At 44.3% G+C, this 16,626-nt stretch overlaps 2 protein-coding genes and 1 pseudogene across 2 annotated transcripts; 2 read left to right on the top strand and 1 right to left on the bottom strand.

Moving 5' to 3' along the window:
• The first annotated feature begins 3,786 nt into the window (after positions 1 to 3,786).
• On the top strand, positions 3,787 to 5,995 carry LOC112082034. The gene is made up of 5 exons (XM_024149120.1): positions 3,787 to 4,318; positions 4,395 to 4,601; positions 4,684 to 5,231; positions 5,277 to 5,647; positions 5,707 to 5,995. The coding sequence occupies exons 1-5, from the start codon at positions 3,787 to 3,789 to the stop codon at positions 5,993 to 5,995; spliced, it is 1,947 nt and encodes a 648-aa protein (XP_024004888.1).
• Positions 5,996 to 6,783: 788 nt separating this feature from the next.
• On the bottom strand, positions 6,784 to 10,480 carry LOC112082033 (annotated as a pseudogene).
• Positions 10,481 to 15,622: 5,142 nt separating this feature from the next.
• Positions 15,623 to 16,030, top strand: LOC18029493 (protein TIC 20-IV, chloroplastic). Its single transcript, XM_024149118.1, has one exon. It carries the CDS (start codon positions 15,623 to 15,625, stop codon positions 16,028 to 16,030), a length of 408 nt encoding a protein of 135 aa, XP_024004886.1.
• The last annotated feature ends 596 nt before the right edge of the window (positions 16,031 to 16,626 follow it).

Below are 16,626 nucleotides of genomic sequence, written 5' to 3'. Positions count from 1 at the left end.
CCCAACAAACAAACAGCGAATGCTCCGATCTGTAAACTTGTCTTTGTCACGAGAGAGACGACGGGAATAGCAGAGACTACCGAACGTACGCAAATAATCATAGAAAGGAGCCCGATGAAACAGCATTTCATATGGGGTTTTGTTGTCTAAGAGCTTCGACGGTGTGCGGTTAATCAGATATGTGGCAGTGAGGACGCTTTCTCCCCAAAAACGAATAGGAAGATTAGCCTGAAACAGCAGAGCACGAGCTACATTCAAGATATGCCGGTGTTTACGCTCGACGCGTCCGTTCTGCTGAGGGGTTTCTACACAAGATGTCTGATGAGAAATCCCATTTTCCGCAAAGAACTGCTTGAGACAGATAAACTCGGAACCATTATCGCTACGTACTGTCCGAATACGTTTTTCAAATTGTCGTTCAACAAATGAGATGAACATCTTTAAAGCTCCTGGTGCTTCTTTCTATTCAAGCAATAATATCGTCCATACCGCTCGAGAGTAATCATCGACTATTGTCAAAAAATAACGAGCTCCAGTAAGAGATTGTTCGCGATAAGGGCCCCAAAGGTCGCAGTGAATCATATCAAAAGAATCAGCAGCTTTATTAATAGAATCTGAAAACTTATTCCGAGTCTGCTTAGCTCGTACACAGATGTCACAAACATTTTCAGAACTCGCTGAACTACTAGAAAAACAACCAATATGAGATAAAACTGAAAGCACTGCTGATGAAGGATGTCCCAAGCGACGATGCCACAACTCCCTCGTGTTCATACGTCCCGAATTAGCTGCGACAACGCTTTTGAGATGATACACACCGTCCTGCTCTTTACCCGCACCAATCAAAGTCCTCGAATTGAGGTCCTGTATCAGACAAAACTTCCTTGTAAACAGCAAAAATCCAGCAATATCATTCAACAACTGAGCAACACTAATCAGAGTAATGGTCAAATGAGGTGCATAAAAGACACGATCCAAAACAAGCTGCCGCCAAAATTCAAACGTCCATAACGAGTTGCCCATGTGAGTTCGCCATTAGGCAACGTAATCGGACAAGGATCGATCGACGTTAAATCGGTCAACAAATTAATATCCCCAGTCATATGACTTGACGCTCCAGAATCGATAATAACGTCATAACGACTGTTTGGACCAAAAAAATAGAGTTTTTCTGTCTTACCCGAAAGCTTCTCTGAACCACTCTGTTTCTGATTGTTCAAGAGATTCGCCAAAGACGCCCATTGCTCAGATGTGAAAGTCGGAATGCCTCAAGGTAAAGAATCACTGCTGCTTGAGCTTCACCAGTTTGAGCATTATGTGCTCGAAGATTCGGTCCTCTTCCTCCACGTCCTCTGCCTTGGTCCATACCACGACCACGACCATTCCCTCTTCCACCTGAAGATTTCGATTTGTCAGAGTACCACTCTGGAAATCCAATAATCTGGAAACACGACGTCGACTCGTGTCCGGTCTTCCCACAGTGAGTACACGTCACAGTGGATTTGGTAAACCGAGCACCCGCAGCCTGTGTCGTCATCGCCGAGAGCCCAACAACTGGAATTCGCTCTTCATTGCTGCGCATCACTGAAAGATGACGTTCCTCCTGAACAATCTGCGAGTACACAGCTTCGAGATTCAGATCCAATTGACGACTGAGGAGATTGGATCTAGCCGTACCAAATCTCGAAGTGTCCAGCCCCATAAGGAACTGATGAACTCGGATCTTCTCTCGACTTTTCTCAAAAATCACCATTGACGAGCAATCATTGCTTTTGCAGCAACACTGGAACCCTTTGCCGAGGTCAGCCAAGTCATCCCATAAAACTTTGAGTTTACCAAAATAATCTTACACCGAGCTACCATTCTGCTTACACGCCGCAATATCGCCGTGCAACTGATGAAGACGAGTGTCATCGCTCACCGAAAAACGCCTTTGAAGACTCGCCCACATAGCTTTCGCACTTTCCACCAGAGAGATCGAAGGACGAAGCTTCGACTCGACACTGCTGTAAATCCAGCCAATTATCATGGAGTTGACCATGTCCCACTTCTCTGCTTCGTCAGAGTTGTCAGACGGCCTTTTCAGAGTTCCATCAACGAACCCTATCTTCCGTTTCGTACGAAGTGAGTTCAGCATAAGCTTTGCCCACCTTTCGTAATTCGAACCATTCAATAAAATTGGAGTTAGCACCTGACCCGTATTATCCGACGGATGCAGGTAGTACGGTGACACCAACGCCGCCGCAGTTGTAGACGCAGAAGCGACCACACCTTGATCACGCACCGTTTCATCAGCCATTTCCACGCGTTAAGAAAGATCAAAGAAAAAGAGTTTATAGGTGAAAAAGGTTTGGCTCTGATACCATGCCAAAGTGGAGGAAACGATGATGTATTCCTTGAGAGAAAGCCTCTCTTATATACATTACAAACATAGTTTGGTGATCAATGCAAATCCCTACAAACCAGGGATTGTACACAGCTAACTATACGGCAACATTTCCAAATATGGTTACAATAGTATCTACAAGAATATCTGCTAATATCTCGCTAATAGGGTACATTTAGAGGAATTTTCCGTTAAAGCTGAGAAGAGAATACGGGAAAAAGGATGGTATGTACGATTTGATTACCAAAAAATTTGAGCTCCAATTTCTGCCACCTCGGTAACTTCGCCGCCTCTTTCTCCGCCGGGAAATTGAAATCCCTCGCCCAACTAAAATTTTCATTCAGCTAAGGTAATAACTTCTTTGTGGATCCTAAAATCCACACTCAAGAGTTTAGTGTTTGGTTTAGTGGAAGAAGAATTAGGGCAAGAATTCTGATAAGAGCGATGTAAAGACTAAGATCGACGAATTAGATTGTATTGATGAGATTATAAGTTTACAAGACTGTTTCTAGCTAAAAATTGGATGATCTTGTACATGGAAATGATGTACTATTTATACTAAGTAGACCGATGCTAACTACTGCGGGATTTGCGGGGTGTTACGATCTCGAGCTCTCCGAGATCTTCAGGATCTTCACTTATCCACTCTTCCTTATTCTCGTAGCTCGTCACATCCTACCAAATATCATTCCAAGATCCTTCTTTCCTGCGTTTATGTGCCTTAAAGCCCAGAAAAGCTTGTGTGATGACTTATCCGAAGTATGAGCCGGATTTATGCTAAATCCAACACCGACATTCTTCTACCTATTTGTCTCTCAAAAATCGAGCTTTAAAGTCCATGTTTAATCGATTCCATCTTCTGGGTTTAGTTTTAGTTTTCCGGATTAGTTTACATGGAGGACAAATAATTTCACCAACATTTGCCCCTCCCCCAGCCCGTTTAGTGAGCTGCGAACTAAAAGGGGCGGATTAATATGGGAATACTTCGACTTTCCCTCTTCCCTTGAGATTTTGTTCATATGGTTCAGATCGAGTCTCCCATAAACAGAGGGTCGAGATTTACTCAACTATCAGGGCTAAGATTTTCCTTGATTCGATGTATTCGAATCTTATTGAGATATGGTAAAATCTTGTTCGCAGAAAGAGATGAACGGTTCAGAGTTGGTATTTGCTAGAATTTCGTCAATCTAAATAGCAGTCAAAATTGCTACTTTATAAATATCAACTTCCCACGTCTTTTCACCATAACTGCACGCTCCCCACTCTGCTTCAAGGTAACTTCTCCCCTCCTGTTTCCATTAACTGCTTCCTTTGTTTTAAATTTTTTCTTTATCCAACAAATTTCATTTCGACCTCGTTTCAAAACTTCCGAGAAAACTCCTTTTCACCGAAATTCAGCGATGGAGCATTCCAATATTCTGACGGTTTCGATTGTCTCGCCCCAAGATCTTGCTCGTCTCCGACGAATACACGACATTCCTTCTTCGATCGAGCTCGTCGTCCCGGATAGGGGAGAGACGCCAAAGACGGTTCGCACTGGTTACAGCATCGCCTACACTCCGTTCTTCGACGCATGCAGGCTCTCTTTCCCCATTCCACCGAGTCTCCTCACGATTTTGGCAGATTTGGGACTGGCATTTCCCCAAATGAACCCTAACTTTGTTCATCATGCTTTGGCGCTACTGGTTAGGGCAGCCGAATCGAGAATCCCCTTCGGAATCGAGGAACTCCACAGGATGTGCTCTATCAAGAGCAATTCTTCCTTCCTGGGATCCTTTTATTTGTCTCCTCGAAAAACTCGCAGTGTTTTCGAAGACATCCCGGCTCGCGATGATCGTTGGAAAGAAAAGTACTTTTTCTTCCGGATTAACGCGCACTCTGTCAGATCTTTCGACTTTAGTCGGCTGCCCACCATCTGGGCTCCGAGAGTTGGTTAGCATTAGGGTGTTTGAATTCTTAGTTATGTCACTAGTTCGTTGCTGACTACTTGTTTTTCTTTGTTCCACAGTTGTTCCGATTAACACCGGCTTGGATAAAGTGCTTATTGCTACTCTGCGGAACGGCGACTGTTCGTGGCCCAATTTTACGAGGGAGAGAATTCGTCGCGCGCTTGGAACAGATACCCCACAGCTCGCTGTTGCTCCGAATCTCGAGATTGACCCGTTGAACCCGCCGTCTATCAATGGTCCAGCTAATTTCCACCAGATCCCGATTGGTTAGTTCGAGCGTTTTATTTTGCCCGAGCTACGCATTCGATCTGGCGAGCTATTACATAGTTCATTATTTTTCGTTTTCAGGCACCAGCCGTCGGGAAGTCCCAAACGCTACTTCTTCAAGCACCTCGCATCAACCTCTGATCCGCAAGCCATCTCAAGGAAAAATGACTCGAAGACCGTCAGCTCGTGAGGCCGAGAAAGCGAGGAAGAGCAGGGCTCAGGCTGAGAGCTCTGAACCTGTTCGCACTGGTGAGATCCGTCGAGCTGTGAGTGACGCGCTTGAACCAGCCTCCAGAGCTTACGAGACTCCGACCGGAGGTCTTCCCGCCGACCCGTCGTCCAAAGCTATCTCGCTCAGTTCCCGAGATTCTGAGAGAACTTTGCGTCCGAAGAAGCAAAGGGTGGAAGATCCGGCTCCAGATAGGAGGTCGAATTCCTCGAATGGGTCGGGGGGAACGATCCCGTATGGTTGGACTTTCAACCATACTAAAGGGTGCCCCATCGCTGATGACCCGGAGGGAGTAACCTTCATCTTTCGGCATTTCAAGCCTCTGGGTTGCGTGCTCCCTCCAGTTCGGGACATGGCGGAGCGTGCTGCCTATGTGAAAATGATGGCTGCTCATGGACGGGTATGTGTTTTTACTTGTTTTTTTTTTTTTAAGGATATACTAAAGGGCGTTCTTTTGGTCAGGCTCTCGAGGCTGTCAACGAGTACTCTTCTATACTTGAGGACAAGTCTGACCATGCCCACCTCCGACGAGCTCGAGGAGGTGAAGAAGACCGTGTTCGATCTTTCATCGAAGGTCAAGAACGCGGAGGACAAGGAGAAGCGTCTGGAGGCCCAGCTTCGGTCTGCAAAGACGGTGGCGGATTCTGCGAGCCGACGCGCTGACGATCTGACTGAGCAGGTGCGTGAACTTAAGGAGGAGGTTGATGCGAGGGTCAGGCGGGCTGTTCGGGAGGCGAAGCAGGAGTTCGCTGAGAAGTATCTGGCCATCTTCCACTCGCTCAAAGACAAATGGGAGCAGAAGAAGGTCGAAGCTGCGTGTGAGGCCGAGCTCCAAGAGGTGGAATCCAACTTGGATCTATCAAGGATCTGATCAGTGGAGCTATCACGGCTCTGGAAGAAAAAGCTCGCCTCGTAGAGAAGATTCCTGAGCTTGCTCAGAAACATGCTGACGCGGAAGTGTCCGATTTTTCTCTTGCCAAGCTCGATCTCTCGCAGATCTCGGAGGCATCGGTGAGGCCGATGGAGATTGATCCGAGGACGCAAGTTCCGCTCGGGCTCGATCAGTTTGGGAGTAACACCGCTGCTGGAGGTGGAGACGAGCTGGTGGATGACTCGGCGGTCCTGATGGAGAAAGATGGTCGCGAGAATGAGCCTAAGGAGTAATCCTCCTTTTTCTTTTAGCCCCTCCGCTCTTTATATGTTCTCATGAACTTAATTGCCTATAAGGCTTTTCATTTTGTTTCTTCGCGCTTTCAGTACTTTGTTACCCGGGAGGGTTTTAATCCGTACTTAGTTGTTTTGCCTGGAGGGGGCTGACTTTGCATATGCTTTTGAATTTGTTTTTACTTTCTGATTTCGTCTGAGTTATCAGTTTGCTTGATTTGTCCTTTAAGACTTTTTTAGAAAAAGGTTTGGGAAGACTTTTTCGTTGGATAGTGCCGAAGTAATAACTATGTGATCGTTTGTGGAGACCGCGTCATAGTATTATGTAGCGAGTAGCGAACTGTGATAGTAACTTTATTTTGTAAGCGCTAAGTTACTCAGCGAGCTACGAGCTTGATGATCGTTTGAATAGATCGTTTATTGATAACTTACTGCGAATAACAGAGTTGCTGTAATTTTGTTTAATGTTTGTTAGCAAACCGCGATCTATAAGTTATGAGACCGTTTTGGGAGGTCGTTTGGAAGCTACCTAAATTCGCAGCGAACTAAGCTAAGATTGTTCGGCGCAATCGGCACTTAGCGGGCTATGAGCCTCGAGCTGTGAGATCGTTTGAAGAGATCAAAAGTGAAGATGTTTCAGAATAAGGGTTTTTATTCGCAAAATTTTGACTACATACGTTTTTACAAAGTGTTTGAGTATGTAGAGATAGTGGCTGGACTCAGTGTCGAGCTGCCTACGTACCCCGTCAAGGGATCAAGCCTGAACGTAGTTCGATTATTATCAATGCTCAGAGATGGTAACGTTTGAGGTTTATGACGTTCCATGGTCTTGCCTGTGGCACTCCAGTTTTGTTGTTTGCGAGCTTGTATACGCCGCTACGCACTACTTCGGTGACTCTATACGGGCCTTCCCAGTTTGTGCTTAGCTTGCCGGCGCCTCGCTCCTTAGTGTTGTCGAATACCTTACGTAGCACGAGGTCGCTTATACCGAAGATCCGGTGTTTGACTCCGGAATTGTAATAGCGAGCTGCGGCCTGCTGATAATTCTGGATGCGGACTAGGGCTCGATCTCGTTTTTCCTCGATCATATCTAGCTGATCTCTTAGCATTTCTTCATTGAGTTCTCCGTTGTCTGGACAAAAGGTCCGATGGATGCTTGGTACCGATGCTTCAGCCGGGATAACAGCCTCCATGCCGTAGGCTAGAGAGAAGGGTGTTTCTCCCGTAGCTCGATGGGGCGTCGTCCTACACACCCAAAGTACTCCGGGGAGCTCGTCGCTCCACCGAGATTTCTTTGAATCCAACCTCTTCTTGAGGTTGTTTAGGACTGTTTTATTAGTGGCTTCTGCCTGTCCGTTCCCTTGTGGGTATCGGGGTGTGGAAGATGTAATCTTGATTTTCCAAGTGTTACAGAACCTTGCGAACTTTCTCGATGTCAAGTTCGTTCTGTTGTCCGTTACGATCTCGTAGGGAAGGCCGTGTCTGCAGACAATGTTTTTCCAGACAAAATTTTGACTTCCTTCCCGGTGATCTGTTGGTAAGCTCTGGCCTCTATTCATTTGGTGAAATAGTCGGTTAGGACGAGTAGGAAACGGACTCTGGCGCGTCCTGAGACCACTAGTGGTCCTACTACATCCATTGACCATCTCATGAATGGGTAGGGCGCGGATATCGAGGATAGCTTTTCAGCTGGTTGATGGATCATCGGTGCGTGTTTTTGACATTTGTCGCACCTCGTGGCATAGTTTTCGCAGTCTGCGATTATGGTAGGCCAAAAATAACCTTGTCTTTTGATGCGGACTGTCATAGCTCGTCCTCCGGAGTGGCTTCCGCACATTCCTTCGTGAATTTCGGCCATAATTGTCAAGGCTTCGATACCGTGTACGCACAGAAGATAGGGTTCTATTAAGCTACGCTTGTATAGTTTACCTTCCATTATGCAATATCGGGCACTTTGAGCTTTTGGCTTTCTTGCTGCCCATTTGTCGGTGGGAGCTATACCGTTCTAGATGTACTCCATGATCGGGGTCCTCCAGTCTGGTCTATCTAGGAATTATTCGCAATCCTCCAGTTCGTCTTCGGACTCCGGATGGGCAGATTGGTTTTTGGAGTTGGGTAAACCATTGACCGGGCTGACTGGTCGTAACCTCTGGTCCGGGTCTGTTGGATGGCCCGGCCTCGTCGGAGGAGGTTACCGTGTTGACTGCCTTGGGGGCTAAATCAATGCTTGGTTTCTCGATTCCTTCCACAGGAATCACCCTTTTGACCATTGGATCAGAGGTGGATGCTAGGGCTGCCAGGACATCGGCGGAGGTATTCTCCCCCAGAGAATTCTGGTTAGCTCGAATGAGCTAAACTGATTTGCTATTTGGCGAACGACGTTCAAGTATGCTTCCATTCGTTCGTCTTTTGCTACGTAGTCGCCGTGAAATTGGCTGGTTACGAGCTGTGAGTCACTGAATGCGCTTATTTCTCGGGCTCCTATCCCGAGAGCTAGCCTGAGACCGGCTATGAGGACTTTGTATTCGGCCTCATTGTTGGAAGCCTGGAATCCTAGTCGGAAAAACTGTTCGAGGACTTCGTTTTTTGGGGAAACAAGTTTGATTTCGACTCCAGAGTCGTGTTTTGATGACGCACCATCGACGTGGAGCGTCCACTTTTGACTGGATGATGTTGCATCGTCGGAGTCTGGGGTGAGCTCAATAACAAAGTCCGCTAAGACTTGGACCTTTGCACAGGTCCGGATTTTGTATTCTATATCATACTCGCTCAGTTCGATAGCCCACTTCGCGAGCCTTCCGGATTGGCTCGGACTGTGCAATATAGTTCGAAGGGGTTGGGAGGTCATTACTATTATGGAGTGTGATTGAAAGTATGGTCGCAACTTTTTGGCAGACATTATGACCGCTAGGGCTAGATTTTCCATAGCTGGATACCTAGTTTCGGCGTCTACTAGTGTTTTGCTTACATAGTAGATTGGTTTCTGTTCGTTTTGTTCTTCGCGAACAAGTACACCGCTTACTGCGGCGGGAGATACAGCTATGTAGAGATACAAAGGTTCTCTTTCGACTGGTTTGGCTAGTATGGGCGGTTCGCTCAAGTATGCCTTGAGCTGTTTGAACGCCGTTTCGCACTCATCGTTCCATTGGAATTTTTTGTTTCCTTTTAAGAGTTGGTAAAAGGGTAAACACTTGTCAGTCGATCTCGATATGAAACGGTTAAGGGCTGCTATTCGCCCTGTTAACCTTTGAACTTCCCTCGTAGTTTTGGGGGACGGCATTTTGAGAAAGGTTGCAATCTGTTTAGGATTTGCTTCTATTCCTCTTTCCATTACTATGTACCCAAGGAATTCTCCGGATGGTACTCCGAACGAGCATTTAGTCGGATTGAGTTTCATTTCGTACTGATTTAATATTGCAAAGCATTCTTTAAGTTGTGCAACATGGTCTTCTTCTTTTGAAGATTTGACGAGCATGTCGTCAATGTAGACCTCCATGGTCTTGTCAAGCTGTTTAGCAAACATTTTATTGACTAGGCGCTGGTAAGTAGCTCCCGCGTTCTTTGGACCAAACGGCATTACTTTGTAACAGTATGTGCTGCGGTCTGTTATGAACGCGGTCTTTTCTTGGTCTTCAGGGTTCATGAGTATTTGATTGTACCCTGAGAAGGAACCCATGAATGACAATAGTTCGAGTCCAGCTGTAGCTTCTACCAGTCGATCTATGTGAGGGAGTGGGAAGCTGTCCTTCGGGCATGCTTTGTTTAGGTCGGTGAAGTCTACACAGACTCTCCACTTCTCGTTTTTCTTTTTAACAAAGACCGGATTGGCTAGCCAGTCCGGGTATTTAACTTCCCTGATTGACCCGACTTTGAGTAGTCGGTCTACCTCGTCATTCACTGTTTTGGCTCGGTCTGGACCAAGCTTGCGGCGTTTTTGTTTGACAGGTTTGAACGTCGGGTTGACGTTTAGTTCGTGGGAAGTTATCTGCAAGTCAATCCCGGGCACGTCCTCTGTGGACCATGCAAAGGTTGCGATATTCTCTTTGAGGAATTTTATGAGCTCGTCGCGGACAGAACTCGAGAGTTCTGATCCGATGTGACTACTCCGTCGGAGTGTTTTTCGTCAATACAGATTGGGACGACGAGATCCTTGCGTGGACTGCGAGTCGTGGGGTCATTTCCCCGTTTTGCTCGCTGGTCGGCGAGCTCTTCTTGTTTCTGTAGTTGCTACAAAGGAGATTGTTCGATCAGCTTGTGTCTGGTCATATAACACATTCTGGAAGCCCGTTGGCTCCCGCGGACTGTCTTAACTCCTTCAGTGGTTGGGAACTTCACGCATTGATGATACGTGGAGGGCACTTCTCTCATGTTATAGAGCCATGGCTTTCCTAGTATGGCATTGTAGGGGGCGGAGCGATCTACAACTTCAAAGACTGTCAGTTGTTGGACCCCGCCGGCTACTACCGGGAGTGTGATGGTGCCCATCGAAACTTGGTTTCGCCTGCGAAGCCAGTTAGCGGCGATCGGGTGCTGCAGAGTGTGTCGTCGCTAAAGCCCATTTGTTTGTATGTGTTATAAAATAACACGTCGACCGAGCTCCCGATGTCGATCATTATCCTGGATAGCTCGCACCCCCAACGTCGAGACGAACTACTAGAGCGTCGTCGTGTGGTTTGTCTAAATCGAGTGTTTCGCTTTCCAGGAAAACTACTTTGTGGTTGGGACCCTGTAGGGGAGCGCGCTCCCACATATCGGTCTCCACCCTTCTTTGGTAGGATTTTATTGAGTTCACCGAATTTCGGTAATATTTGGAGCCTCCAGATATAAAATTTATACATTTAGGTCTAGGTCGCTCGAAGAGCTCCAGAACTCCCTGGAATTTGGGAAATTCCGGTTTTGCGGGCTTACGAGCTTCCAGAAGCGGATTGCGGGTTTGTAGCTTGGCATCCTTTTTAGGGGCGGGCGGAGGTGAGATCACAGATTTCATAGATCCTCCGCACCGAGTTATTCCCCTAAATATGAGGTCTATTCTCTTTTTAGGGCCTGGAGGGGGAGAGCTCGCATTTTCATCTGCGGGAGCTCGATCTCTTTTCTTGTTTAAAGTTTTTGAGTTTTCCGGCTCTTCGTTTTTTTCTGTGGGCTCCCCCTCTTGTTCTGCGGCCTTCGCGGCGAGTTTAGCCTTTTCGGCTAAGACTGTGCGGCATTCTTCTGTGGAATGTCCTTTTTTGTTTTGATGGGTGGAGAATTTGCTCGCATCATAGATCGATATTTTCTCTTTTTTCGACTCTTTTTTAGACGAACTTCCTATTGCGAAAGCGTGTATCCCTTTGCCGCGGGGCTCTTTTTTGGCGTTCTTTTTGGCAGTGGCGGGATTAGACACTAACAAGCCTGCCTCATACTGTTCTCAGAGGGTATTCTGTTCCTCCTCGTATTGGGCGAAGCTCACGGCTCTATGGAGCGCGTCGTCTATTGTTTCTGGACAACGAACTGATAGTTCTTGTCTGAAGGGTGAGTCGAACCATAGCCCTTGTTTGAGCGCGGAGAGTGCTACTCCCTCGTTCAAGTCGGAAATTCTGGACTTAATTTCCTTGAACCTAGCCAAGTAAGCCCGCAGGGGTTCCTGGTGGTTCTGTCTGCATGTCCACAGGTCGGCTTCCGTGGCCTTGGAGGTTATAAACACCGAATAGTGTTTAAGAAAGGCCGAGCCGAGCTGTTGGAAATTATCTATGGATCCTTCTTCTAGTCCGGCGAACCATTCTAGGGCGGATCCGACTAAATTTTTGGCGAAGAGCCGGCAATAGCCTGCTTCTTTTTCCTCATCATTGAGATGAGCTTGGGCTACGGAGAGCCTAAAATCTCTGAGGTGAGCTTAGGGATCTGCTGTTCTATTATATTCTGGGAATCGCATTTTCCCAGTGTTCTTGATCTTAGCATTAGCTATGCGATCGGTGAAGGGGGTCCTTCTAGTTTCGTCCAGCACGCGATCTATATCAGGAGCCGCACTCGTTGCTTTATGTACTGCGGCGTACATATGTTTCAGCTCGGCGTTGTTTGCTTTGATGTATCGCTGGAGCGCATCGAAGTTGTTTATAGATCGCGGATCTATGATCTTTGGAGGGTCCTCCGCGCACTTCTTATTGTGCGCGTTTCCTTGTTGCTGACTTCTGGTTTGGAAAGTGTTGTCAGCAGTCCGTTCTTCGTTAGATCGCCTGTCGGTTGGCGGGTTAGCGCGGTTCGTACTACGGCCTTGTGATCCGCGGAAGAGCTGGGGTGTTAACAGCGGATCTTGGCGATCGTCAACTGCCGGAGTTTCGCGCTCCGCTTGTCCGGATCCAAACACTGGCAGATGGTTGACCACCTTGCTAAACAAAGGAGCATTGTTGTTCCGCGGTGGAGTAACGAACTGCGTGGACGGATCGTCACGCGTGAGATGTTTGAACTCCAAGCGAGTTGTTGGGAGCGGACTTGGCGTCGGATTCAGATCTTCCTCTTCGGATAGATCATCCGGGTCCTCATCGTCAGTTGGAGCTGGCTGTGCCCGCTCTTTTCGGATGTTGGCTATTTCCTTTTCATTTCACGCGAGGATAGCTCGTTGTTCGCGGGCTTGCTCGGCTAGGAAGGCTAACATCCTTCGAAATTCTACCAGGTCGTCGCCGGTTACCGTTTGGGATGGTCCAGTCCAGGTGGGTTCGGTTTGGTCCAAACTGGTGGATCCGACCTGTGAAATTCCAGATCTCGTCCAGGTCCGCGAGTACGTGTGTAGCGGTGGTGGTCTGGGATCGAGCGAGACACCGCGGTTATTCCGACAGTATGTGTCACGCTTGTGGTCGCAGTGTGAGTCGAGCTGGGTGTCGGATTTACGACGCTCGATTCACCTGTTTGCTTCTGGCCGGATGAGCTCTGCGCTCTAGTGATTTCGGCATTTCCAGATCGGAGAGCCGACATGCTAGGGTTTAGCGCGGGGGCAGAGCTTGTCTTCGGATCGGATGTCTCAGTGTTTTTGGGATCCATTTCGTTCTCATTTGTCTTCGAGATCGGTCTCAGGTGTAAAAATTTCGTTGTTTCTTCCCCACAGACGGCGCCAAAATGTAGATCCTAAAATCCATACTCAAGAGTTTAGTGTTTGGTTTAGTGGAAGAAGAATTAGGGCAAGAATTCTGATAAGAGCGATGTAAAGACTAAGATCGACGAATTAGATTGTATTGATGAGATTATAAGTTTACAAGACTGTTTCTAGCTAAAAATTGGATGATCTTGTACATGGAAACGATGTACTATTTATACTAAGTAGACTGATGCTAACTACTGCGGGATTTGCGGGGTGTTACGATTTCGAGCTCTCCAAGATCTTCAGGATCTTCACTTATCCACTCTTCTTTATTCTCGTAGCTCGTTACGTTCTACCGAATATCCTTCCAAGATCCTTCTTTCCTGCGTTTATGGGCCTTAAAGCCCAGAAAAGCTTATGTGATGACTTATCCGAAGTATGGGCCGGATTTATGCTAAATCCAACACCAACATTCTTCTACCTATTTGTCTCTCAAAAATCGAGCTTTAAAGTCCATGTTTAATCGATTCCATCTTCTGGGTTTAGTTTTAGTTTTCCGGATTAGTTGACATGGAGGACAAATAATTTCATGGATCAATGATCTAAGGCGAAAGCTTCTTTTCACTTGTGCAAAGATATGTATGAGAAAAAAAAACCTGAAACATATCTTAGAACAAGAAACATAAAAATCTGGTTTTGACAATTTGTTGTAATTGTTGTTAGGCTATATTCAAACCCCAAAAATCAAATACGTTGAGGGATTCAGATTTGTTATCCTCACATTGTTCTCATTGGGTCTTTTATTGAAAATTGTTAATGGGTTTTTGGGTCAATATATTTCAGGCTGATTTAGAGTTAGAAAATATGAGCTTGTTGTTTCTTTCTAAATGAGTTAGTTGCGATTGTGAACAACCTATGTATTCTCTGATATGATGTTATTGCACCAGACTATACAGCCTATGTTTCTGTTATCTGACTAATTTTTAATTTGCTTTTGCTTTGAAATCTTCATTTTCAGAATTCAGCAAAGAAGAGTACCACTGTTTGTCTTTGAGCACACTGATATATTCGCAAAAATCACAATTAAACTGTAGAATGAGTAAACGTCCTTAAAGAGAGAGCCTTGATGCTTGGACAGCCTTGGTTTCAATGTTAAGGTGTGTTTTTCTAAACATCAAAACCCTTTTCAATATACTCCTCTTCGTTGCAGGCTACTACTCCTCAGGGGAATACCTTCAAGGTCCGAATTCCGTTTCCAAAGACCGCATAAGACAGAAAGTAATCTAGATGCTCTGTTTTACAATTTGTTCATGCATGGTTTCTGTCTAGAATTAAAAATACTGATTCTCTTACAATCAGAGTGATCCGAAACTAATTGAGAAACTCTTTAACGCTGGTAGTGTTTGCAGGGATGTGAAGACATTGATAGTGGAAATGCTTCAAGCTGTCAAGTCTGTTTCCAATTAGTTATGTAAATAAAAGTTTGAAAGAATCTCTGCGTTCTTTTTTTTTTTTGACGTAATCTCTGCGTTCTAAAATGCATGCTTGGCTGTTTGTAATTTTTTTTTAATTGTTGTATCAATTTTATCGGTCAAAATGTAATAGATTAGTGTGACATCATGTGCCATGCAAACGACCTATGAAAAGGAAAAGGCAGGTTTAGTATTAAAATAGAAAATTAATTAGTTTTTCCTATTTAGAATAGTTAATTTCCTCTAAGCAATAATGTTAAAGTTTTTATTATAAATATGTATGCTCACAAGAGAGCAAAACTAATCCGATCAATATATGAGCTTACAGAATTTTTCATTGAGTCATTCTTTTCTTTATTCTTCTGAGAGCAAGTTTTGGTTTTTCTGCTTTTAATCACAATTCCAACAAAACTATGCAAGGTTTGGCATGGATCACCACCGACTGTAGCTCTCTTACCAATCTAGCAGCTTTCAGGTTTTTTTTGTTTGGCTTTGAGATATTAATTCATTATTTCATATTTTATTTCCTTTTTGATCTCGCTGCGTTTACTGCGTTTCCTTCTCCGATTCCGATGAGAATTTTTTTTGTCCTGATGGTTTCATATATAGACTGATGTGTGTTTGTGGTTCAAAATTTATAGAAACAGGATCCAGAGTCCAGATCTAAGGAAATATGTGAAACCAACAAGAGTGTATTTATCCAACTTTAATTCATTCCCAAAGTTAAGATTGTCCGTAAGCTCGAGTTCACGAAGACAGATTGTTCCTATATTAGGTACGTATTATTACATACATTATGTTATCAAAATATTGAAGCTTGTTTTATATAACAAGATGATAGTTCTTGACACTGAACACTAATTAATTTCCAAAATCTGTATAGCAAATGCGTCTGTGGGCTTTGCAGCATCATCCAACCTGCTCTTCGGTTTGCCACCATTGGCTTCTGATTCAAGAAGAAACCGGAGACTAATAGCAAAGCCTGCGACTGTGAGAGCATAAAAAGATGACAACTTTTCAAGAACCGTCAGATTGCGTGAAACCGAAGAGAGACCTGAATGGTTTTGGATGATCATGTCTTGTGTACCTTATTTGATATCCCTCAAAATGTCTGAAATTGGTTTCTTCATGCAACCTTTTCTTGAACAACACGGTGGCACCGTCAGGGAAACGATGACAAACTTGATACCAGGAGCAGCAAGCAAGTTGCAACACAATTTCTTCATGGCGTATTGCATCTTAGTGTTCGCGTGGATGAAGAACAGAAACTTGCCTCAGTACTTTAGGTTTCATATGATTATGGGAGTGCTTCTTGATTCGGCGATGCAGATCATTTGGCACACGAGTGAACTATTCCCGTTGATAAACTGTAATGGAAGGTTAGCTATGTATCATCATATGGTGGTGGGGATTAATTACATGTGTGTGCTTCTTGAATGCTTACGGTGCGCAATGGCTGGACGGTATCCTCAGATTCCTATTGTTAGTGACACTGCTTATATTCAGAGCCTTTGAAAGGCAATGAGTTTTTTGAAGTCTAAACTTAAGCCGTTCTATTAATTAATTTCATTAACTTGATTCAGTTTTATCTTACATTAAATTAATTTGTATTAATGGAATCTTTGTTTATTTAGAGATAATGTTATCAGATTTATGGATAGAGTATAAATCAGTTTCGAAGTTTTTTATTCTATTAAAACAGAAGCACTTTTAGTACCTGTTTCCAAACACACCTAAGTTTTATTTATAACTTTTTATTTTATATTATAATTAATTTCGAAAATTGGTTACTAATTTAGATATTGTTAGATTTCCTTAAAGATAGGTTATATTTAATTTAAATTTTAAATTATTCAAAATTTTTATTAATTAAATTTAATTATAAAAATTTAGATTCAATTTGATTTCAAATTCAAAAAAATTATTAATTAATTTTATTACAAAATTAGATAATAATTTTAATTACTTTAGAATTCCTTAAATACAGGTTAGATTTAATTTAAAATTTTGAATTTAAATAATATTTTTATAATAGCACAAATGGTAAACAAATATCTTATTGTATTATTTATCATAATCAATCCGTCTAAAGCATCAAATATTTAATATTA

The sequence above is a fragment of the Eutrema salsugineum genome, unplaced genomic scaffold, assembly GCF_000478725.1.
Source record: "Eutrema salsugineum unplaced genomic scaffold, Eutsalg1_0 scaffold_1, whole genome shotgun sequence".
Classification (NCBI taxonomy): domain Eukaryota; kingdom Viridiplantae; phylum Streptophyta; class Magnoliopsida; order Brassicales; family Brassicaceae; genus Eutrema; species Eutrema salsugineum.
Note: the sequence above shows the minus strand (reverse complement) of the source record. Positions and strands in the feature narration are given on the sequence as shown.

Excerpts from the sequence above, each read along its gene's own strand:
- LOC112082034 (XM_024149120.1), top strand. The coding sequence starts at position 3,787 with ATGGAGCATTCCAATATTCTGACGGTTTCGATTGTCTCGCCCCAAGAT. Across the intron at positions 4,602-4,683 it reads TTTCCACCAGATCCCGATTG|GCACCAGCCGTCGGGAAGTC; the intron begins GTTAGTTCGAGC and ends TTTCGTTTTCAG. Across the intron at positions 5,232-5,276 it reads TGATGGCTGCTCATGGACGG|GGCGTTCTTTTGGTCAGGCT; the intron begins GTATGTGTTTTT and ends GATATACTAAAG.
- LOC18029493 (XM_024149118.1), top strand. The coding sequence starts at position 15,623 with ATGTCTGAAATTGGTTTCTTCATGCAACCTTTTCTTGAACAACACGGT.